This window comes from Gadus morhua, chromosome 10, assembly GCF_902167405.1.
Source record: "Gadus morhua chromosome 10, gadMor3.0, whole genome shotgun sequence".
In the NCBI taxonomy this organism is placed as follows: domain Eukaryota; kingdom Metazoa; phylum Chordata; class Actinopteri; order Gadiformes; family Gadidae; genus Gadus; species Gadus morhua.
In genome coordinates this window covers 12255364-12278547 of record NC_044057.1, presented here as the reverse complement: position 1 = coordinate 12278547, position 23184 = coordinate 12255364, and the positions used below count along the sequence as shown (strand labels likewise).

Sequence of the window (23184 nt, the reverse complement as noted above, 5' to 3'; positions counted from 1 at the left end):
TCCCGCTGGCACGCGCTGGGCCGCGTTATCCAGACGGATCAGTGGAGCGTTTTCATAACGGAGCCTCACATTAAAACCCAGCGCGAGACCTCCCTTCATAATCCCCCTGAAGCGCAGCGGGCGGCGGGACTCGATCTCATGTTCACAGCAGATGGTCGGTAAGGCGCGCGGAGGATGCTGGATCAAACCCTCTGCTGGAACGCATCTCCCCGTGTCCTCGCGGATCTTCTGACGCATAATAAGATCCGCCAGCGATGTGCTTCGTTATTCGTTGGGTCGAATCACAGCGGTTATTGTTGAGTGTTTGTTTGGGCTAATGTAGAGATGATTTTATGGTATAATGAATATCGATCCTTTAAGTTTGCAGATCTGGGCTCACAGGGGCCTCGCGTGGGAGGAACACACTCCTCAGTCGACCCCCCCCTGGTGAGAGGAGTCCGGACCCACCGGGGCCGGGTCCTGATCCTCGTCCTGGTTCTAGTCCGGGTCTTCAGCTCTCATCTGTAGATATCATTCCGTTACTCGGATCAGACCAACCTGCCGCAGCGCGTCCTGCCTCGACGCGTCTCTGTTTCACGCAGTAGAGAACATTACACGATATCGCCGTTTTATGGTTATTTTTATATTTTTGTTTAATTTGTGAGGAATTATTTTAAATACTGTTTAAATATTTGTATTACTGCTTTTTTATTTTTTTATTGTTAATTTAGAAGTTTAGCCATAGATCAACAAGACAGAAGCGTGTTTTTAAAACCATTGCCCGTGATAGGATTTAATATTGTCTATACTAAATATGGCTATTTGTAATCAGTTGGAAAAAGATCAAATAAATAAGTAAATAAAGGATAAATTATTTTCTCAAATTCAAAAATAAATAATACCTCAACATTTGTAATTTGTAGACAAATTATTCAGGCCTATTTATGAACCACAATCCGTACCTATTAAAAATAATAAAAAATAAAGAGCACTTTGCGTAATTACGCACCGAAGCCTCCAGAGAAAGTCTCGCGGAACGGATCCTAATTGGAGCGTTTTGTCCAAACGTCTCCTTGCACGGAGCCGTGGTTGGTGTTCCTCGAGCCCAGCGGGGGGTGGGGAGAGGAGGCGGGAGGAGGAGGTGAAAGGAGAAACCAGATGCAGGAACATTTGAGGGCATGTTCTCCAACACAGACAGCAACAGTGTGTGTGTGTGTGTGTGTGTGTGTGTGTGTGTGTGTGTGTGTGTGTGTGTGTGTGTGTGTGTGTGTGTGTGTGTGTGTGTGTGTGTGTGTGTGTGTGTGTGTGTGTGTGTGTGTGTGTGTGTGTGTGTGTGTGTGTGTGTGTGTGTGTGTGTTGGGCGCGCGAGAGAGACTCCTCCTTTTCCCGCGGCCAATTAATTCTCGTGCCTGGCCCTTTAAGACGCAGGGGCGGCTCGGCGCGCGGCGGACGGCTTCTCTAATTGAACTTCGCCCAATCAACAACAACTCGTTAGCGGTGGACTTTCTCCTGCGGCGTCTCGCTACGGATCTGCTCCTCTCCGGGTCTCGCCCCCCGGTCGTGTTTTCAAACTCTTCCCAAACTCCGCGTTGGAGTGGGCAGAGGCGCGACTGAGTCCCGCCCGGTAGCTCGAGCTCCTCCCGCAGCATGTCGGCTGCAAACTCTCTCGCGACTTAAAGTTCCTCCGCATCGAAGGTGGCGTAAAAATTCAGTTTTTCCGCGACGGACACGAGACGCGACGTGCGGCCGGTCACTCCTACCCCAGCGCGTGGATGAACTAGCCCCGTGGCGCACCAGCGGGAGTACACCGGGCACCGTGATGACCTCCAGCCGAGACATGAAGACGGGCTCCGTGCTGATGGCCGGCGGGGAGGAGCGGCGGCGGGGCCCGCTGGACCAGCTGCCCCCGCCGGCCTGCTCCTCCAAGCCGCTGACCCCCTTCAGCATCGAGGACATCTTGAGCCGACCCTCCGTGAGGAAGGCGGCGGCGGCGGTGGCCGCGGGGGCGGCGGTCAGCGTGTGCCCGCCGCGCGCCCTGGACAAGGTGAGCGGCTCAAGCGCGGGCCGGCCCTGCCTCACGACGCCCTCGTCCCCGCTGTGCGCGCTGGAGGAGCTCGCGAGCAAGACGTTCAAAGGCCTGGAGGTCAGCGTGATCCAGGCGGCCGAAGGTACGAGGCAGCATCACATTAATATTCATCTCTGTCGCGATACATTATAATATACATTATAATGTTTATATTATAATATATATATATTATAATATATAATATTATATATTATGATATGTAGCTTATAATATAATAAATAAATACATTATAATTTGTATATTATAATAACCTGTAATCGAAGGGCCTGCTGGCGAGAGGATTATAACGCGTTATAACTTTATATTTTAAAGGCTCGACTTGGTCGATTATTGTCGGCGATATTAGAAGCTTTAGTGACATAAATGAATATAAATGTGGGTTATTTGTGAATCAGGAGGCCTGCTGGGTGAACGTCCTGGTGTTTTCGGCGTAAAGTAACACAATGTCCGAGCGGGGATTCCTCTAGGGTCGGCGGTGTTTCCTGAGTGACCGGGCCGGGCTTGAGGTTCTGAGCCCGGGTTAGATGCTATAGGCCCGTGTTAGAGGCTCTTGGTCCGGGTTAGAGCTTCTGTTCTCGGGTTAGAAGCTCTGGGCCCGGGATAGAGGCTCTGGGCCCGGGTTAGATGCTCTGATCCAGGCCTGCAGAGCACGGGTCGTGGTGGTGGTTTCGACGGGTCTTCCAGGGCCTTGGAGATGAAGTTGTGTCCTCGCGGTGGTCTGACCTACTCTGTTCGCTTCCCCTTCCGCCCGACAGGCCGCGAGCACGTGAACGCGTTCGGCCAGCGGCAGACGTCGAAGAAGCGGCGGAAGTCGCGCACGGCCTTCACCAACCACCAGATCTACGAGCTGGAGAAGCGCTTCCTGTACCAGAAGTACCTGAGCCCGGCGGACCGGGACCAGATCGCGCAGCAGCTCGGCCTGAGTAACGCGCAGGTCATCACGTGGTTCCAGAACAGGCGCGCCAAGCTGAAGCGCGACCTGGAGGAGATGAAGGCAGATGTGGAGTCGCTGAAGAAGATCCCGCCGCAGGCGCTGCAGAAACTCGTGACCATGGAGGACATGGAGGAGGACGACCCCCAGGACCCCCGGGGCGGTGGCTCCGGGGGGGTCTCCCCCAGCGAGTCCCACCGGGGGGCCTTCCCGGGGTCCCCCGGCTCCTCGCGAGACCACACCACGGACGAGTTCTCGGAGGAGGACGAGGAGATCGAGGTGGATGATTGACAGTTTGAGGCCCGCGAGTTTTACAACAACCACAAACAAAGAAACAAACTAAAAAAGGGGGCATTTTTCTTCCCGAACATTTTTGCACGGATATTGATGAAGGAGAATATATATCTAGGATTATGGATTTTATTATTTGGGTTCCGTTTCTTTGTTCTTAATTTATCGGCGGACCTGCTGTGGTTCTGCTGTCGGACGTTCACCGAATTGTTGGAGGAATATTCCCGGTGCCACCGGGACTCAACGGTCTTAAATATGACGGTACAAGGAGACATAAGGGTGTATCCTGAGGTTTGATACCTGGTGTGGTTCTGAAGGGGGGAGGGGGGGGGGCTGGTCTCTGGGTCTGGGGTCTCTCTGAGCCTGGTCCCAGAACATAGACCTGGTCCAGGTCCTGGTGCGGTCCTCAGCGTCCAGACCCCCGCAGGTCGTGTATGTATCGTGTTGTCCACGGCAACACGTTGCATTCATCTGCATGCACGCAGCGATACCCATCTTGCAGAGGAAGAATTATTAATATTATTATTATTCATATCCGAATGCAAAACGAGCAGATCGCAATTTTTCTTTCCACGCCGGGTTTCTGTACATAAATTAAACATCCTATGCGATAATTTTATTGTAACATTCTATTTAATCAGCATCTATGTAAATAAAGGGTATATGATATTTCACCACCTTTTCAGATGTGTTTTATGCAACAAGTAAACAGATAAATTAAACCAGATCCAACGCCTTCCTGCTCTGGGGGAAAACGGGTGCGTTGGTCGTAATTTGACCGTTTTACGTCTCAATTAGGCCGAGTGTGTGTGAAGAGTGTGTCTGAAGAGTTTGTGTGAAGTGACTTCACTTATCAGCTGTCTTCAGTTCTCACTCCTCCCGATCGCAGAACGCGCTCCGGCCGCTCAAAGACGGTCCCTCCCCTGTGGCATATGGGAGCTTCAGGAACCGTCTTTAACACACAACTAGTCGACATGATTGATTAGCTCTCTGAACATAAACAGGTCGCAGCCAGCCGTGAGCAATACGGCACGCATCTGCCCCTCTCTAGAAAGTCACCCATGAATAGCAAATGGCTGCTAATGAATAAGACACAATAGGGGGCCTGGAGGTGGGAGTGGGGGCCCGCCTGTTGGCCAGGGGCCCTCGCCGGACATTTGGTCCTCTTGTCCCGGGGCTGTAGGGCCCTCAGCCGGACCCGGGGCCTCACAATGGAGCCACTCGCTCGGAATGAGGTTGAAAAGTCAAGTAGGGCTTTTATGGCTGAGTGTGAATAAGTGGATGAGCAGCGCTGAAGAGAGCAGTGAAGAGAGGCTGGAGCGACTCAGGCTGCATACCACAGCATCTGGAACATCTGACCTGAGGTCCGTTCAGATGAACATCTGACCCCAGGTCCGTTCAGAGGAACATCTAACCATCTGACCTCAGGTCCGTTCAGATGAGCATCTGACCCCAGGTCCGCTCAGAGGAACATCTGACGTGAGGTCCGTTCAGATGAACATCTAACGTGTGTCAGGTCAGATGAGCAGCTTCATGTACATTTCGTTCAGGCCTAACGCTTCGAAACAACGCTTAATTTATTAATTTCTTAATTAATTTCTTCCTAATATTAATAAAATATTCTAAATATATAGGCCAGCCTCGTAATCGTTTTTAGTTTTTGATATCATACTATCTATTTACAATTTATCGGGTCATTAAATATTTTTTCTATATAATCTAGAATAAATAAATAAAATGGTAGGCCTAATGTATTATTTTAAATAAATTAACTAGGAATGTTTCATTCTAAATAAATGAACTAGGACTGTTTCATTTTAAATATAGGAATGTTTTATTTTGAATAGATAGGATTTAAATGGAAGTTTGACTTTACAGTATAACTATTAGATTAACTAACCCAGTTTAATATAATTAAAAACACAATTGTAAAAATATAAGAACAAATAACAGCAATAACAAATTTAACAGCAGATTTCCGGAATATTTTATTTCTAATCTTAAATATGCATGTCGTGGGTCACCCATAAATGGTTGGTGCGTCAAATTGTTATAGGCCTACCAATAATTTTAGTCCATTTGAGGATTTACAACATTATTTGAGCAGCTTCGAAATATCCTTATAACATCTCCCAGATTAAAACAAACCATATATATTTATCGATGATCTACCAATTACCCATCACCTCCGTGTTTCTGGATTAATTAATATTGTTAGTTAATCTCAGCCCTTATCCGGCCACTCGAGGAGGGAGGCTGAGGTTGCTTTAACGGAATCATTTGGCCTGAATCTTTCTTTCAATTCGATGAATTTAATTTCCTGTAATTTGGTTGTAACCTTGTTCGGTGTAATTTGGAACAGGATTATCGGTTATTGAAATTAATGCTAATTACACTTACACTGTCGTCGGTCGCTGCAGTAGTTCAAATTCATTAAAGAAATTCAATAAATAGGCCAGGTATAATATATAGGCTATAATATATAGTGTGTAACATGATATTTGGATCAACCTAACGTCGTTTTACATGAAGAGTTCCTGAACCACCATCAGTGATTCTCTTCCAAATAACGCAGCTTCCATATCTGAGCACATTGACGCTAGAGTCCTGTTCTTGGGTTAGTATAGACCTGGTCCCAGTAGAGTCCTGGTCTGGGGTTAGTAGAGACCTGGTCAGTAGAGTCCTGGTCGGAGGTCAGTAGAGACCTGGTCCAAGTATTGGTCCAAGTAGAGTCCTGGTCCCAGTAGAGTCCTGGTCTGGGGCTATAGAGACCTGGTCAGTAGAGTCCTGGTAGGAGGTCAGTAGAGATTTGGTCCCAGTATTGGTCCCAGTAGAGTCCTGGTCGGAGGTCAGTAGAGACCTGGTCCCAGTAGAGGCCTGTTCTTGGGTCAGTAGAGACCTGGTCCCAGTATCCCATTGGGTCCTGTTCTGGGGTCAGTAGAGACCTGGTCCCAGTAGAGCCCTGGTCAGTAGAGACCTGGTCCCAGTAGAGTCCTGTTCTGGGGTCAGTAGAGACCTGGTCCCAGTAGAGTCCTGGTCCCAGTAGAGCCCTGGTCTGAGGTCGGTAGAGCCCTAGTCTGAGGTCAATATACGCTAGTCTGATCGGCCAGTGAACCAGCAGCGACCTCTAGCGGCCATTTAGAAGTACTGCTGGGGGCTCTGAAGTATACTGGGTCAGCGAATATAAACTGTTAACGGCTCCAGTGCAATTAAAAAGTATATATAAATGTATATATTAAGTGAGTATATTTAATAGATGAAACTGTGGACAAACAAAGCACTTCTATGTTTACGTTGTGATTCGTATAACTGCAGCTCATTGCCATAGTAGACTGTCCTGTCAGGATGTTTTTATAAAACTCATAGAAAATAATTAGAGAAATTCTATACATTACAGAAAATAGAAAGCAAATGCCTCAGATTTTACAAACAGGGACCAACTTAACACATTTTAATAACTGCATTTGTTCAGCTAGCAATATTAACCAATATTAGCAGAGGCTTTCGGTCAGTTCTGAACAATGAATTCATGTTATAAATAAGCAGCTTGGGGTCAGGGGTCATCGTGTTGAAGGAGGCCAACAGCTAGCTTTACTTCAGAATCGAACCCACAACCTACCAAGTCACTGGTCAAGATTAGTGTAAGCCATTAGCTAGCCACACACACACACACACACACACACACACACACACACACACACACACACACACACACACACACACACACACACACACACACACACACACACACACACACCCCTCTACTTCCTGTCCTCAGAGACCCACAGAACTCAACCAGAAACTCAACCCTTTCATTTGAAATTTATTTTCAAAAATACAAAACAAGGAAAATAAGTATATGTACACAAACACTATTAAAATAGAATATTTATCATACAAAATATATACAGCTGGTGTGGTGGCTCCCCTATCTCCTCTTCTCCTTCACCGTGTAGTGCAGCACCAGAGGCTGGGCCTGGGTTAGACAGTACAGACACAGGTAGGGGTTAGACAGTACAGAGACAGGTCATGAAGGAGCCGGTAGGGGTTAGACAGTACAGAGACAGGTCATGAAGGAGCAGGTAGGGGTAAGACAGTACAGAGACAGGTAACTAAGGAGCAGGTAGGGGTTAGACGGTACAGAGACAGGTCATGAAGGAGCAGGTAGGGGTTAGACAGTATAGAGACGGGTCATGAAGGAGCAGGTAGGGGTTAGACAGTACAGATACAGGTCGTTAAGGAGCAGGTAGGGGTTAGACCAGGGATGCCAGGGTGAAATTGGTCAGGGGGCCAGATTTTTTTCAAGTGAGATCTCTGGGGGCCGGATACACTTTTGGACTGAAAAGGCCTGAAAAGGCCAAACACTGACTCAACACATGGATCGGTAGGCTATTTTAAATTATGTTTGAAGGCCTAGACATCAAAAATAAATTGCACTGGCCCCAAAATAGCCTCACAATGAGGCATACAATTACATAGCCTGAAGCAGGAGACAGCTCCCCTCTAAAAACTTAACATTTTCCTATCCATGCAAGTAGCCTATATTTATAAATGAGAAATGTAACAAAATAGACTAGGGGCCAACAAAACACATTTCCTATAAATAACACAAGTGTAAACTGTTAATTACTTTTATTTTATTTATTGAAGGCTTGCATGGGTGAACTAGGCGATTGCCTAGGGCGGCAAATGCGTTGGGGGGCGGCAAAAGTGTTTGGGGCGCGCCCTGGTGGTGTCACGTTAAAATTGTACCGGGGGCGAAAATTGTACCGGCCTACGTCATCAGTTGTTTACATCTTGACAACCTGCCTGGCAACAAACGACGCGATCGTCTGTTGCCGGGCAGGTTGCAAAAAACATTCGGCTCATGTTTCCAAAAGACGAAATAACATAATACAGATAACGGATCGCTAGATAACACTTGTTTTTACTTTATATTTGTATTGTATTTAATTGTTTAATCGAATAGCAACAGACGACGCGATCGTCTGTTGCCGGGAAACGGGCGATCGCGTCAAATGACGTAGGAAGGTTCTTGAACATTCGCGTCCTACGTCATTTGACGCGATGAACATTCGCGAACTTTCATGCTCGTTCATTGCACTCCTTCATTGAGCGTGACACGACAGGTTTTTGAAACCTGCTTCAAACACTCAGTTTACTAGCCAAATTCGATTAAACAATTCAATACAATACAAATATAAAGTAAACACAAGTGTTATCTAGCGATCCGTTATCTGTATTATGTTATTTCGTCTTTGGAAACATGAGCCGAATGTTTTTTGAAACCTGCCCGGCAACGGACAACCCAATCAAATCAGTTGTCAAGTTGTCAACAACTGATGACGTTGGCCGGTACAATTTTCGCCCCGGGTACAATTTTAACGTGACAGCGGCCTTAATGAATGAATTAATTTTAATGAAACAAGCGTGTTTTCTAAACACGTTTCGAAATGGAATGGGGTATGAACAGTTATTGAATCGTAACAGACCAGCAGCAGTAACAGACCAACTGACGGATTCCAAAAAGAAAAGATATACATATAAAATGATAAAAAATTAAATAAATACATATATTCTCCCCTTATCACCCGCGGGCCGGATGTGACATACAGTCGGGCCGTGTCCGGCCCGCGGGCCGTAACCCTGTCATCCCTGGGTTAGACAGAGACAGGTCATTAAGGACCAGGTAGGGGTTAGACAGTACAGATACAGGTCATGAAGGAGCAGGCGGGGGTTAGACAGTACAGAGACAGGTCATTAAGGAGCAGGTAGGGGTTAGACAGTACAGATACAGGTCGTTAAGGAGCAGGTAGGGGTTAGACAGTACAGAGACAGGTAACTAAGGAGCAGGTAGGGGTTAGACAGTACAGATACAGGTCGTTAAGGAGCAGGTAGGGGTTAGACAGTACAGAGACAGGTCATGAAGGAGCAGGTAGGGGTTAGACAGTGGGGGTCAGACAGTAGGGGTTAGACTGTACCTTGCCAAACCAATGAGAGAGCCATAATCGCTTCATGGTCATGTGATCGGGGAGCGACTCGTTGTTGAAGAGCATCTGGACCTGAGTGGAGGTCAGAGGTCAAGATCAGAACACCTGACTCAAGAGGAGGTTCAACCGAACAGGTCAGTCCACGAGAGCTCCGTCACGCATCGGAACTCTTATATTAAACTTTATTGAAACAGGAAATCAAACGGGAGGAATCAGACGGACGCTAGTTCACCTACACACCACGGACACACACCATGGAGACAGACACACACAAACCATGTGGACATGGACACACACCGCACTCACACATAAGACACACAACCACCCAACCTGGACACACCCCCACCCCCCCGGTCCTCACCTGGTGTTTCTCCACGTTAAGCCGATGGCAGAGGACCTTCCGGAGGTGTCTGACCTCCGCCCGAACAGAACAGCGCACAAACTTCTGCTGCAGAGAGGAGCAGGAAGAGGTGAGAGGTGGTGTTACTGGGTGGTGTTACTGGGTGGTGTCACTGGGAGGTGTCACTGGGGGGTGTCACTGGGTGGTGTCACTGGGTGGTGTCACTGGGTGGTGTCACTGGGTGGTGTCACTGGGTGGGGTGACTGGGCGGTGTTACTATGTGGGGTGACTGGGTATTGTTACTCTGTGGGGTGACTGGGTGTTGTTACTCTGTGGTGTCACTGGGTGGTGTAACTGGGTGGGGTGACTGCGGACTTTACCAATAACAGCTGAATATGGATTATTTCATATTTTAATGAATGAAGCTAACAGGAATAAATCTAAATGCCGTTGTAGTTCAAGAAGTATCTTCCTGAAATAGGTCTGTAATGATGAATTTTTTACTTTGTAAAAATCTGATCTAATCTCTATGAATCTTTGTCATTCAATAACGCGCATTCTCAACTTCCAACAGAAGAATAGGTCAACAGTGACCTCTGGTGGTCAAGTATCGTATTTACACAAACTACGCGTCAACTTCAAAATAAGAGCCACCCTGTTCTTAAAGCAATCAATGCTTTAGGAAAAAAGTAAAAGCTTAATTTCAAGAAAAGAAAAGGACACATATTCCTCTGGTAAGATCACGAGCTCTACTACCTCCGGTCAATGTTGTGTTAACATTGTGTTGTTTTGCATCCTGTGAACCAACCTGAAGAGTCAGCTTGTTCTTGTCTTTCCCCGGATGCGTTGAGCTGCAGCAAACAGATCAATGCGTTTAACATCCCGACAGTCGACTTAAGCCTCAGATTGCTGAGTCCCACATTGGGGAACATTGAACACGAGTTAAATAAACACTTAGATTAGATAACATCCACCAAGGAACAGGGTTCAATACGCACTCCATTACTCAATTCACTGCTAAACATAGAGCGTATAAACAGAAGTGTACATTTACATTTAGGGCGTTTAGCAAACGCATTTATACAAAACGACTTACAGTTGGTACATTTGTCTATAGAAAAATAAACAACATATCGCTGTCGGTTCAGTACGGATGTTCATAGAACCAAGGGCCAAGCACTAACAATCACTGGGTTGACCCATTCCCCGTACACAACAGAGATAGCTAGGATGAGACGCTACACAATGCTTAGTACTGAAGCTAGGAGGAAAGGTTACCTGTGTCTCTCCAGGCAGAGGGACACCTGCTCGTCGTAGCGGTAGAAGTGAGCCTTGGAGTGGTCGAAACTGGTATAGGGCAGTCCTGTGGAGTCGGGCATCGCGTCTGAACACAAGAGAACCAGAACCAGAACCGGGTCACAAATACACTGCTTTAAAAACGCTCAACTATGGGTCTGTCAATAGAAAGCGATATAAAAGACATCGATAATAACACGAGGTTCAGTTATAATTGTAAATACATTGTTTGGTAAACACTAAATACTAGTGGTGCAACGGTTCACGGGACGCAAGTGAACCACGGATCGGCTGATCCGTGGTTGAAAAAGTGCGTTCACGTGATCAGCGCATGTTTAGAGGACAATTCCGGTATTAACAACATCATCAAGTATCGTAGCAAAATACAGTTTCTGTTGCATTTGATTGGCCGTAAATCCCATTAAAACGGAAACCGGAACCGGATATGTTTATGTTTGGTTGTAGTCTTTTCGCTCGGTTCTCCGTATCAAGAGTAGGGCTAGAACTGAGCGAAAGACTACAACCAACCCCCCTTGCAATGAGTCTTCCAACCGAAATCAATGGATTTACAAAATGCCAAATAAAACACGACAGAAACTGTATTTTGATACCATACTTGATGAAAAAAAAAAAGATGAGGATGTCTGCATTGCCTTGGGAGAGTGTAGACTCTGAACTCTCCCCAGGCAATGCAGCATCCTGAATTGTAAATCCAGGGTTAGGGATTATTTACTATCCATGTTAAAAAGAAGAAGGATAATAACTCAGACTGATTTTTTTTTAAACATTGACAATGCTTAACGGAAGCAGGATTATTGTCACATTTTTAACTTTATTTTGTTTTTACACATTTGAAGATTTTATTTAAAGTCACATTTGTCTCGTTATCTTTAATATTGTTGTTGATCCGAAAATGATCCGACCCGTGACTCAAAAACCGTGACGCGATCCGTGAGTTTTGTGATCCGTTGCACCCCTGCTAAATACTGAAGTTCAGATCAGAGTGGCATCTAAACTGGTGAATCACCAACACAGCACCGCCCTCTGCTGGTTAAACACAGAACTACACCCTGCCATTCAAAACAACAACACAACTCATGCTAAGCTCACCGTCTCCGCTGGGCTGGACAACACGCTCTAGACCTCTGGACTGGTAGAACTCCTTGATCCTCTGGTCCTCACCTGGGGAGGAGGGGGGGGGAGCTAACATTAGGCTCAGAGCTCTTCCACCAGCCATCCAAAACCTACCTGTTTGTGACATCACAAGTGGCCCCGCCTGTCCAAGCAGCTATGATGGACGGATGATACCGCCAGCCTTCCCGGTGGGACGCACCATTGGTGGAGAGGGGGGGGGGGTGTACTCCCACTTGTGATGTCACAAACAGGTTGGCTTTGAAAGGGCTCATCACGTCACATGAATGGGTGAATGTAAGGCAGTATTGTGAAGCTTTGAGTCGCCACTGGTCAAAAGGCGCTGTATGAATGCAGTCGTGATGGAGAGGGCGGGACTCACTCTCCTGCAGGCCGGGGACCAGCTTGAAGACGATGTCCTGCATGACGCGGTCCAGCTTCAGGTTGAGCAGTGGCTGCGTCTCGTGGATCTTGATGTTGCACATGGGGCAGTACTTACTGGTCTGGAGGTACTTCACGATGCACGACTTGCAGACTGCAACAGAGAGGAGGTTCAGTCATGAACAGGCTGACTCAACAACCAATCACAACACAGAGGAGGTTCAGTCAGCCCGCCCACTGGTCCAGAGAGCAATGCATGGGCTGACTGAACATCTAATCACAAAACTAACAAGCAGAGCTGCTGTATAATGGTAAATGGACTGCATTTATCCAGCGCTCTTCAAACAAGTGGCCACTCAAAGCACTTCACAATACTACCTAACATTCACCCATTCATGCACACATTCACACACCGACGGCGGTGTCAACCACACAGGGCGACAGCCAGCTCGTCAGGAGCGGTGAGGGTTCTCGCTCAGGGACGCCTCGACACTCCGCTAGGAGGAGCCGGGGATCGAACCAGCAACCTTTGGGTTGCTCTACCTCCTGAGCCACATGCTGCTGTTGTTAAAGGTCAGTGTAGCATGTCAGACTTCGTTAAAAAAATGTTTTCATCACCCTTCAGAACTCGCCCAAAATACATAAAGAACTTATTCATTAGATGTTTGTAAAAATAAAAAGGTTGAATAGAAATGGGAGGGTCTGTATTTGAGATGTTATTGAACATCCTACCACAAAATCACAAAGAAAAGTATCACAAAGTTGGGTCATAACTAGGGTTGAGCACCTAATCTCGGTTCCAGTAGGGAACCGGTTCCGACGTAAACGGTAGTACCGAGATCGAATAAGAACGCATATTTCGGTGCCTCATAACGGTGCCTTACTCTTTTAAACGCCCCTGCCCCGCCCCCATGGTGTTGCGGCGTCATCTTGCTTTAGTGCTGGGCGGTAAACCGGTTCACACCGGATAACGGTGTGGATTTTCGTTAGGATATGATTTTTTTTATATACCGCCATAACGGTGTATTTGATTACACAACGTTCGGAACGCAGCGCTGCGCGTTTCAGACGGGACCCTTTTCAATGTTGTGCTTCTAAACACGCATGTTACGACTACGACTTTCTTTATAGGTCCATGACTGCGAGGCGTGGTATTTTAGGCCAACTTGTAAAAGCGTGTGTCACGGCTTTCAAACATATAAACCATAGCCTATGGGCACCTCGGGACGGACTTGTCAACGCGCTGCGGAGTCACTTACTTGATGTTGTTTTGATTGAAGATCGGCAGGTTGTAGCGGGTGTGTGCGTGAATGAATGAACGCGTGTGTGAGAGTGTGTGTGAGAGTGTGTGTGAGAGAGTGAGTGAGTGAGTGAGTGAGTGAGTGAGTGAGTGAGTGAGTGAGTGAGTGAGTGAGTGAGTGAGTGAGTGAGTGAGTGAGTGAGTGAGTGAGTGAGTGAGTGAGTGAGTGAGTGAGTGAGTGAGTGAGTGAGTGAGTCTGTGTGTGGCGAGCGTATGTGATTTCAAAGTAACAAACAAACAATCTCAAAGCCGATGCATGCAACAAAAACTATCTGTTCAAAACCAAATAAACAAATCCAGAACAGTCGCTTATTCGCTTCAAATACTTTTTCTTTCCAAAACGTATTAATAAATACGGCGCGGTACCGAGCGGTTGAAAACCATGTTGGCGTCTCCTGTGGCTGCCTTGCGCACCTGCGTAAAATTATCTAATATGACTTTGTCAGTAATGTTGCGCCATGCACGCAAGTGTAAAGCATAGCTTTAGCTGCGTGCCTGCCTGCTTTCAGCGAGTAATTAATATTATTTGTATTATTATTATTTTTTTATGTTTATCAGTCACGGCAGCCTTTCCTCTTTATGTAAGTTGAGTAATTTAATGCCAACCGTAAATCTTGCATATCAAGTAGGCCAGCAAACACCGTTGCCATTCAACAGCGTGTGGGACAACGTGTGCCATGTCCTAAACTTCAACTCAGTGTCCGCTGACTTTCTGCTTAATGTGAAACTCATAACAAGTCGTGCAGGTACGTGTGTGCGGTTTCGTTTTTTTAAGTACCGGTTCGTGGACCGTTTTAGCACCGGAACCGTTTATGAAGTACAGAGAAGGCACCGGTATCGGATAAAACCCAAACGATAGCCAACCCTAGTCATAACCATGGGGATAACACGCCCCCAGTGTTCTCCGCCCAGCCCGGGGGTGAAGGGAGGGGTCACTAGGGGTCACTCACAGGTGTGCAGACATTCCGTGATCGTGGTGGCGTCGATGAAGTAGCCCGCGCACAGGTAGCACACGATGTGCTCGTTCAACTCCTTGATCTTCAGCTTCACCTCCTCCTGGGGACACACACAAACACACACACACACACACACACACACACACACACACACACACACACACACACACACACACACACACACACACACACACACACACACACACACACACACACACACACACACACACACACCAGGTTAAGTGAGGGGAACACCGGCTCATCAGACCAGTGTCAGTCTACAGCATGAGGAAGAGCCCCACTGCCCATCAGAAGACCCCCTCCTCCCTTCTTGTGTCAGCTCAGTAGTGAGAAGACGTTGATGAGCTGTGCGTCGCGGTGGGATTCAGAAACACCGTTTATTTCTTTATTATCTCTCTAATGGAACCCTCACCAACTGCCAGTAACAAATATATGAGCCGTGTGTTCTGATGGCTCTGTCCAGGTGATCCACTGTTCTCCAGACCTCCGTTTTTCTCAGATGGAACGCTGCACGGTTCCACTCTGCTCGCAGAACATTTTCAGAGGTGCTGTTCAGAGGTGGGTCAGAGGAGGGTCAAACACCGGTAAATCCCGTAGACCCGGACCGGTGGGGCTAGAGCACGCCGGTCTGGGCCCTGATACCGGATCCGTTCCGGTCCTTATGACCTATTGTTCGCGGTTGTTGGATGTTTCAGAAGCCGCCGCGGGACACGAATACGGAGATACTCATCCTCATCCTATGAAGTCCGACCCTGTAACCACCAGATAGTTCCACACCACGTCCCGTGACCAATCACAGCGAACTGTTCAAACCTCTGATGAGCCACAAGATAAGATAAACTGCGTACACACAAGAACACAGACACACGTTCACCTTCTGGAGCTATATCTGCAAGTGTTGTATATCTATCAATATCTATATCATTATCAACCAGAACAGAGTCCAGAGGGCTGAGTCCCATCTTATTCACTTTGATCTCAGGTGATCTTTACTTCAGGTTATTCCGCCCGGACGGTTTGAAATATTTTACATGTTCGCTTTACGTGACAATTCTTGTGCTTCGTTCTTATCAGACTCACAAGTTAACCGACTCTCTGAGGTTACCAGTTTAGAGTAAAGCTTGGACATCTCTTCAGGTTTGTGTAACGTTCGATTGGTCAGTTTAGGTCCAAAGTCGGAAACAACCTCAGACTCAAACACTGAGGAACTGATCAACTTTAATGTGAAGAATCTGTCTCTGTGTTTACATCATGAAGAGGTTAACTTGCACTGGTGGTTAACTTGCACTCTTTGACTTGCACTGGTTAATTTACACTGGTTAACATGCACTAACTCAGACCGGTTTAGGGAGAATTAACCGGCTCACGTTCATCAGCGAGCATAGGAAACAACACGACTCACTCTGATCTGAACCAACTAAACAACTCTAACCTGAACCAACAACACATCTCTCTAACCTGAACCAACAACACAACTCTAACCTGAACCAACACAACTCTCTAACCTGAACCAACAACACAACTCTCTAACCTGAGAAAACAACACAACTCTCTAACCTGAACCAACAACACAGCTCTCCAACCTGAACCAACCTGAACCAACAACACAACTCTCTAACCTGAACCAACAACGTGCTGCAATACGGTTCTAGTCCGTCAACGTGAAGCGCAACACCGAACCGAACACCGTTAAACAGACCGGAGAGCAGCGAGGCTCCAGAAGACCAAAAAACCCGTAAACACCGTATACCAGGTCCGTTAACCCCGTAGACCCGGTCGGGTAACCCCGTAGACCCGGACCGGTGGGGCTAGAGCACGCCGGTCTGGGTCCTGATACCGGATCCGTTCCGGTCCTTATGATCCTATTGTTCGCGGTTGTTGGATGTTTCAAAAGCCGCCGCGGGACACGAATACAGAAAGACACTCATCCTCATCCTATGAAGTCCGACCCTGTAACCACCGCGTCCCGGGGCCAGACACACCGCGTCCAGGGGCCAGACTCACGGGTCCGGTCCAACTATGGGTCGGAACCGTGCGGAAGCTTTGGGCTCCGTACCCGGGACGTGGAGCTCCGTGCGCGGGACAAGGAGCTCCGTGCGCGGGACAAGGCGGAGTACCGAGAGAGATGGAACAGACGACGCTCTGCGTGTTGAAACACACTTTAGACAACACAACACCGGACCGGGACGCCCGTCCTACTCGACCTCAGCCCGCCGAGGACCGGTTCTGGGAACGGGTCCAGAAGTGGGACACCCAGACCCGGTCCCGGTTCTCCTTGGCTTACGGCGACACGCGCGGTTTTGAAACCTCCTGAAGTGACGTCTCCGTCGCTTTGTTGTTGTTTGGCCGGGAAGCTGCCTGCTGTGAACGGGTCGCCTCGCACCGACAAGAACAACACCGACATGGACCCCCGGGGTGGACCCCCGCCGTACGCCTGCGCAGACGCACTCTCCCTCTCTCCATCACTTGTCCGCGCGGAGCAGCGGGCAGCTCTCTCCGCTGCCACTTCTCCGCGCCACGTGCTGCCCCGGTACCGACCGCCCACGCTCCCCGCCGCTCTGCGGTCCCGTGCGGATAGGGGGTTCCCGGTAGACTGGACTCACCTCGTTCCGCAACGGGTCCAGGCTGTACACCGACTGCAGCTGGTTACGGAGCCGCGTCGCGATGGCCGTCGGACCTTGCTCCGCCATCTTTGGGAATCCTACTGACTTCCGGTATCCGGAAACAGCTCGCAAGCGAGCAGGGAGGAGGCGGGGTATAAATAAGCAGCGATGATAACCGGAGGAGCGCGAGACGCTGCCGTGATGGGGGTCTCCGTGTTGGGGGCTCGAGGTTCCGTCCCCGTTCACGGTGTTAACGGATCAGCATGGTAGTCCCTAGTCCTGGACGTAGTCCTGGTCTGGATCAGCATGGTCCTTAGTCCGGGTCCAGGTCTGTTCGGCTGGAATAGTCCGTCAGCGGAGGGGCTTAGATCAACAGACATTAAAAACGAATCTTTGATCTCTTCCAATACAAAAAATGTCATTGACTTTAAATGTTATTTTTCCAACCCAAATGTTTTTATTTGAGGTGTAGTTTATTACCAGAGAGAAACCGTATTATTATTCCCATATGAACCAGTAGAGAACACCAAAGGAACTGGTTTAATGATGGATTATATTATGATTAAACGGTGTTTACCACCATTTGTGTCGGTCTGATGTTGTACCACTAGAGGGAGCCATCCCCTATATAATTAACTCTACTGCTGTATCAACATAGTCCTTTAGTCAAATTAATAAAGTAATATCTTTATTTCTGTCCATCATTTTGGTTTTATTTAATATAATTTATATCATATAACTAAAGATAAGCTTTTCTTTCTTGGCTTATGTGTCCTCTGTTCTGTTAAAATCCACCTGACAGACACCTGTCAGTCACCTGTCAGTCACCTGTCTCTCTCCCTCCTGGTCTCCCTCTCCCACTCTCTCTCTCTCTCTCTCTCTCTCTCTCTCTCTCTCTCTCTCTCTCTCTCTCTCTCTCTCTCTCTCTCTCTCTCTCTCTCTCTCTCTCTCTCTCTCTCTCTCTCACTCCCTCCCTGTCTCCCTCACTTCTTCCCGGTCTCCCTCCCTCCCTCCCTCCCTCCCTCCCTCCCTCCCTTCCTCCCTCCCTCCCTCCGGTCTCCCGGAGGGATAGAGAGAGAATAAGGCTTAAATAAACTATGATTAAATTTTCGCGATCAGCGATCTGATTGGAATCCAGCTTTCGTCCTGATGCCCGTCAGACGCCAGACGTCAGACTTCCACGCGTCTCCAGCCGTCAGTGCACGGAGGTTATTAAAGCTCAGCGGAGTCGGGAACACGGCCTGTTTGCTGAGCAGGGGGGCGGGGGAAAGGGGGGGGGGTCTGTGTACCCAGCGGCGGGGGGGTCTGTCGGGGGGTTAGCGGGCCGTCCGGATCAGTGCCGGCCCAGTGCCGCTGCACAGGCGGCCTCTTGTACCTGGCAGGTGTACCAAGAGGCCCCGCCCCCCGTCCGGGCCGCTTTTCGCGGTCAGGGATCATCGGAGTGACAGCGCCGCGTCGATAGGCGTACGTAAACACCCTGCGGCCGGTCGCCTGGCAACGGATCGCTTGGAGAGAGAGGCGGCTGTTGGAGACGGGTCAGAGGGAGAGAGGGAGGGAGGGGGAGAGGGAGAGAGAGTAAAAGAGAGGAGAGAAAGAGAGAGAGGGGGGTAGAGAGAGAGAGAGATCAGAGAATCAGCTTCACTCACTGCAGACACTCTGAAACTTTGAATTGTACTTTTGCTTATTGTGTTTGAATGCATGCTTTGGCAATGTAAATGATGAGATTGAGCAACAGGGAAAGAGAGAGGAGAGAGAGAGAGAGAGAGAGAGAGAGAGAGAGAGAGAGAGAGAGAGAGAGAGAGAGAGAGAGAGAGAGAGCGAGAGAGAGAGAGAGAAAGAGAGAGAGAGAGAGAGAGAGAGAGAGAGAGAGAGAGAGAGAGAGAGAGAGAGCGAGAGAGAGAGAGAGAGAGAGAGAGAGAGAGAGAGAGAGAGAGAGAGAGAGCGGGAGGGAGGGAGAGGGTTGATGGAGTAATCCCTTCATTATCATGATAACTTGTGTCAAGGACACTTTGTGCCAAGCGACCTGAGGGAGAAAACAACGCTCCCCCATGCCAACAAGGAGGCCCTCTCTCTCTCTCTCTCTCTCTCTCTCTCTCTCTCTCTCTCTCTCTCTCTCCCCTTCCTCTGTCCCCCCCCCTCTCTCTCTCTCTCTCTCTCTCTCTCTCTCTCTCTCTCTCTCTCTCTCTCTCTCTCTCTCTCTCTCTCTCTCCCCTTCCTCTGTCCCCCCCCCTCTCTCTCTCTCTCTCTCTCTCTCTCTCTCTCTCTCTCTCTCTCTCTCTCTCTCTCTCTCTCTCTCTCTCTCTCTCTCTCTCTCTCCCCCCCTCTCTCACTCTCGCTCTCTCTCCCTTCCCATACTCTCTCCCCCCCCCTCTCACTCTCTCTTTCTCTCTCTCTCTCTCTCTCTCTCTCTCTCTCTCTCTCTCTCTCTCTCTCTCTCTCTCTCTCTCCAACCTTCCTCTGTGTCCCCCTTCTCTCTCTCTCTCTCTCTTTCCCTTCCCTAACTCTCTCTTCCCCCTCCCTCTCTCTATCTCTCCCCTCTCTCTCTCTCTCTCTCTCTCTCTCTCTCTCTCTCTCTCTCTCTCTCTCTCTCTCTCTCTCTCTCTCTCTCTCTCTCTCTCTCTCTCTCTCTCTCTCTCTCACTCTCTCACTCCCCCCACCTCTCTCTCTCTCCCTCTCTCTCCCCCCTTCCTCTGTCCCCCCCTCTCACTCTCTCTCACTCTCTCTCTCGCTCTCTCTCTCTCCCCCTCTCTCACTCTCGCTCTCTCTCCCTTCCCTTACTCTCTCTTCCCCCTCTCTCTCTCTCTCCCCCCCTCTCTCTCTCTCACTCTCCCACCCTCTACCTCTCTCCCCCCTCTCTCTCTCTCTCTCTCTCTCTCTCTCTCTCTCTCTCTCTCTCTCTCTCTCTCTCTCTCTCTCTCTCTCTCTCTCTCTCTCTCTCTCTCTCTCTCACTCTCTCGGTCTCTCTCTCTCCAACCTTCCTCTGTGTCCCCCCCCTCTCACTCTCTCTCTCTCTTTCCCTTCCCTAACCCTCCCTTCCCCCTCTCTCTGTCTCTCTCTCCCTCTCTCTCTCTCCCCCCCCCCCCTCTCTCTCTCTCTCTCTCTCTCTCTCTCTCTCTCTCTCTCTCTCTCTCTCTCTCTCTCTCTCTCTCTCTTTCTCTCTCTCTCTCACTCTCTTGCTCCCCCCCTCTCTCTCTCTCTCTCTCTCTCTCTCTCTCTCTCTCTCTCTCTCTCTCTCTCTCTCTCTCTCTCTCTCTCTCTCTCTCTCTCTCTCTGTCTCAGGGTTATCAGAGCATGGAGGTTCTCTCTGTTCTAGGCCGTATTCTTCATTCTGTTGGCTTCTGAACGCCCTTAGCTCCTGTCCTTTGGCCTACAGCTCACGTTACCTCGGCTCAGAGCATGCCGCTGAGACCCAGGGGTCACATGTGAGGCTCTGCTCTGTTAGCCTAGTTAGCAGTAGTTCATGTGTTTCTCAGTCTAGAGGATATAATTATATACATATATATATATATAAATATATATATATATATATATATAAATATAGCTATAGCCTATAGCTCTGCAGTATCCCGGTACCCATAATAATATCAGGGCTCCCTGTTGTCTCAGCCCGAGGTTGGAAAATACTTTCTTGGCTCTAAGTCTTCACTCATTGTCACCTTAAACATGTCCCTTCCTCACTCATGTAGCTGTTGTCTGTTATCCCTTGAACTCTGCCTCTTAAGCCATTTACCCTTAGATGATATGTCAAATCACTTAAGACCCATCTCTTTATTTGTCTTTTTGGTTCGGTTCAAGGAATATTTCCTTAATAATGAGGTTGCATGTATTTGTAAAACCTCTCCAACTAGAGGCCCTTAAGATACCCTTAGAGGCCCTTAAGACGCCTGGTTCCTCTGGTGTCGACTGATAACTCCTTAAGACGCCTGGTTTCTCCGCTGTTGACTGATATCTCCCTGAGGCTCCAGCCTTGCAGAGAGCGTCTGAACCACTCTTACTTCCCCTGTCAGATCCCTTATCTCCCCTCGCAGGAAGAGAGCCTTCCTTATCGGCAGCCATCTTATCTTCACGGCTTGTTAAGGCTCTAGGGGCGACGGCAGCGACCTGCAAGACGCCCCCCCCCCCAGCCTCCCCCCCTCTCCCCAGCCTCATGCAGGTGGACCGCGGGCTGGCGGCGGCAAGCCAATAGGACGCAGCGTCGCGCCCGGATGGACGGACATCAAAGCCGGGGACCAAGAGGATGCTGGCGTCTTGATGCACGACGACGATTGGTCTGGTTACTCCTCCGGCTCGGCCCACATGGAGGACTTTGATGAGGACCTAGGAGGGAGCGCCTTATCGCCGGACGCTTTGTGCCGACAGCGGAGATGTTTTGAGTCTCTCCTTAACCTGGATGTCGCCGTGGTCTGATGATGCAGGCCCGCTTTGATCTGAGCGCGCTATCTGCTTCCTAGCATGCGAGCGCGGAGCAGCCAGGCACGAGGAGGTCTCTGCCGGTAGGTCTACCTCAGCTAGAGAGGGTTAGAGAGGGTTAGGTTAGGAGTTAGGTTAGAGAGGGTAAGGTTAGGAGATAGGTTAGAGAGGGTAAGGTTAGGAGTTAGATTAGAGAGGGTTAGGTTAGGAGACAGGTTAGAGAGGGTTAGAGAGGGTTAGGTTAGGGGTTAGGTCAGAGAGGGTTAGGTTAGGAGTTAGATTAGAGAGGGTTAGGTTAGGATTTAGGTTAGAGAGGGTTAGGTTAGGAGTTAGGTTAGAGAGGGTTAGGTTAGGAGTTAGGTTAGAGAGGGTTAGGTTAGGAGTTAGGTTAGAGAGGGTTAGGTTAGGAGACAGGTTAGAGAGGGTAAGAGAGGGTTGGGTTAGAGAGGGTTAGGTCAGGGGTTAGGTTAGGAGTTAGGTTAGAGAGGGTTAGGTTAGTGGTTAGGTTAGGGGTTAGGTAAGGGGTTAGGTGAGAGATAGTTAGGTTAGAGAGGTGAGGTTAGGAGTTAGGTTAGGGACGGTTAGGTTAAGAGTTAGGTTAGGGGTTAGGTTAGGAGTTAGGTCAGAGATGGTTAGGTTAGGGGTTAGGTTAGGGGTTAGGTTAGAGATGGTTAGGTTAGAGAGGGTTAGGTTAGAGATGGTTAGGTTAGAGAGGGTTAGGTTAGGAGTTAGGTTAGAGATGGAAGGTTAGGGGTTAGGTTAGAGATGGAAGGTTAGGGGTTAGGTTAGAGATGGTTAGGTTTGGGGTTAGGCTAGAGACGGTTAGGTTAGGGGTTTAACAGTTCCATAAATTGGTATCATAAATCTAACAGAGTTAGGACTAGGACTAGTTTTAGGTGTAATCCAGGTCTAATTGGATTAGCATTAGAGTATTAGTCTAGTTTGAGGTGGAATAGGTCTAATAGGACTAGTATTAGGTATATTAGGACTAGTATTGGTCTAGGAGGATGGGGGGCGGTGACTGCTCAATGATTCACCAGCCGACCGGATGAGGACATGTCTGAGGGCCGTCTGTCTGTCAGGCAGTGCTCCGGGTAATGACAGGGAATCAACCGCAGAGTGGGCCCACATCAAAGGGAACACAATCTCCCATAATCCCCGGCGTGTCGCCTATCTCCACCAGTCTAGCGCCGGCATTCCTGCCCTGTTTGAGCGGTACTGTATAAAACGGCCCTCCGTCCTCCATTAGGCCTTGGGGGGGGGGGGGGGGGGGGGGGGGCTGACCCTGGGGGGTCAGGGTCAGGGCAAACACCGCGCCTTGCAGCGGGGTCGGGACACTGTTTGATCGGGGCTCTCCCGGGCGAGCCTGCCCTTGGCTTTGATTGCGGGGCCCGGACTGCTTCCTGGTCCAGGGATTAGTGGGGTGGGGGGTGTGTGTTGGGGGGGATGTTTGCTGAGCAGGGGGGCGG

At 49.0% G+C, this 23184-nt stretch overlaps 2 protein-coding genes across 2 annotated transcripts; one reads left to right on the top strand and one right to left on the bottom strand.

Moving 5' to 3' along the window:
• The first annotated feature begins 1414 nt into the window (after positions 1-1414).
• Positions 1415-3961, top strand: lbx2 (ladybird homeobox 2). Its single transcript, XM_030367477.1, has 2 exons — positions 1415-2147; positions 2821-3961. The coding sequence occupies exons 1-2, from the start codon at positions 1799-1801 to the stop codon at positions 3285-3287; spliced, it is 816 nt and encodes a 271-aa protein (XP_030223337.1). The 5' UTR covers positions 1415-1798; the 3' UTR covers positions 3288-3961.
• A 3133-nt stretch (positions 3962-7094) lies between these two features.
• pcgf1 (polycomb group ring finger 1) lies at positions 7095-17427 on the bottom strand. Its single transcript, XM_030368944.1, has 9 exons — positions 17306-17427; positions 14676-14781; positions 12427-12579; positions 12024-12095; positions 10896-11001; positions 10426-10468; positions 9639-9725; positions 9269-9349; positions 7095-7263 (listed from the first exon to the last, which is right to left on the bottom strand). Exons 1-9 carry the CDS (start codon positions 17390-17392, stop codon positions 7216-7218), a joined length of 783 nt encoding a protein of 260 aa, XP_030224804.1. The 5' UTR covers positions 17393-17427; the 3' UTR covers positions 7095-7215.
• Between the last annotated feature and the right edge of the window lie 5757 nt (positions 17428-23184).

Bases quoted from the DNA above. Each gene is read 5' to 3' on its own strand.
- pcgf1 (XM_030368944.1), bottom strand. From the start codon at position 17,392: ATGGCGGAGCAAGGTCCGACGGCCATCGCGACGCGGCTCCGTAACCAG. The intron at 12,580-14,675 runs GTGAGTGACCCC...TCTCTGTTGCAG, and splicing joins CACGGAATGTCTGCACACCT to TCTGCAAGTCGTGCATCGTG. The intron at 9,350-9,638 runs GTGAGGACCGGG...ACCTCCACTCAG, and splicing joins TTAACGTGGAGAAACACCAG to GTCCAGATGCTCTTCAACAA.
- lbx2 (XM_030367477.1), top strand. From the start codon at position 1,799: ATGACCTCCAGCCGAGACATGAAGACGGGCTCCGTGCTGATGGCCGGC. The intron at 2,148-2,820 runs GTACGAGGCAGC...TCCGCCCGACAG, and splicing joins CGTGATCCAGGCGGCCGAAG to GCCGCGAGCACGTGAACGCG.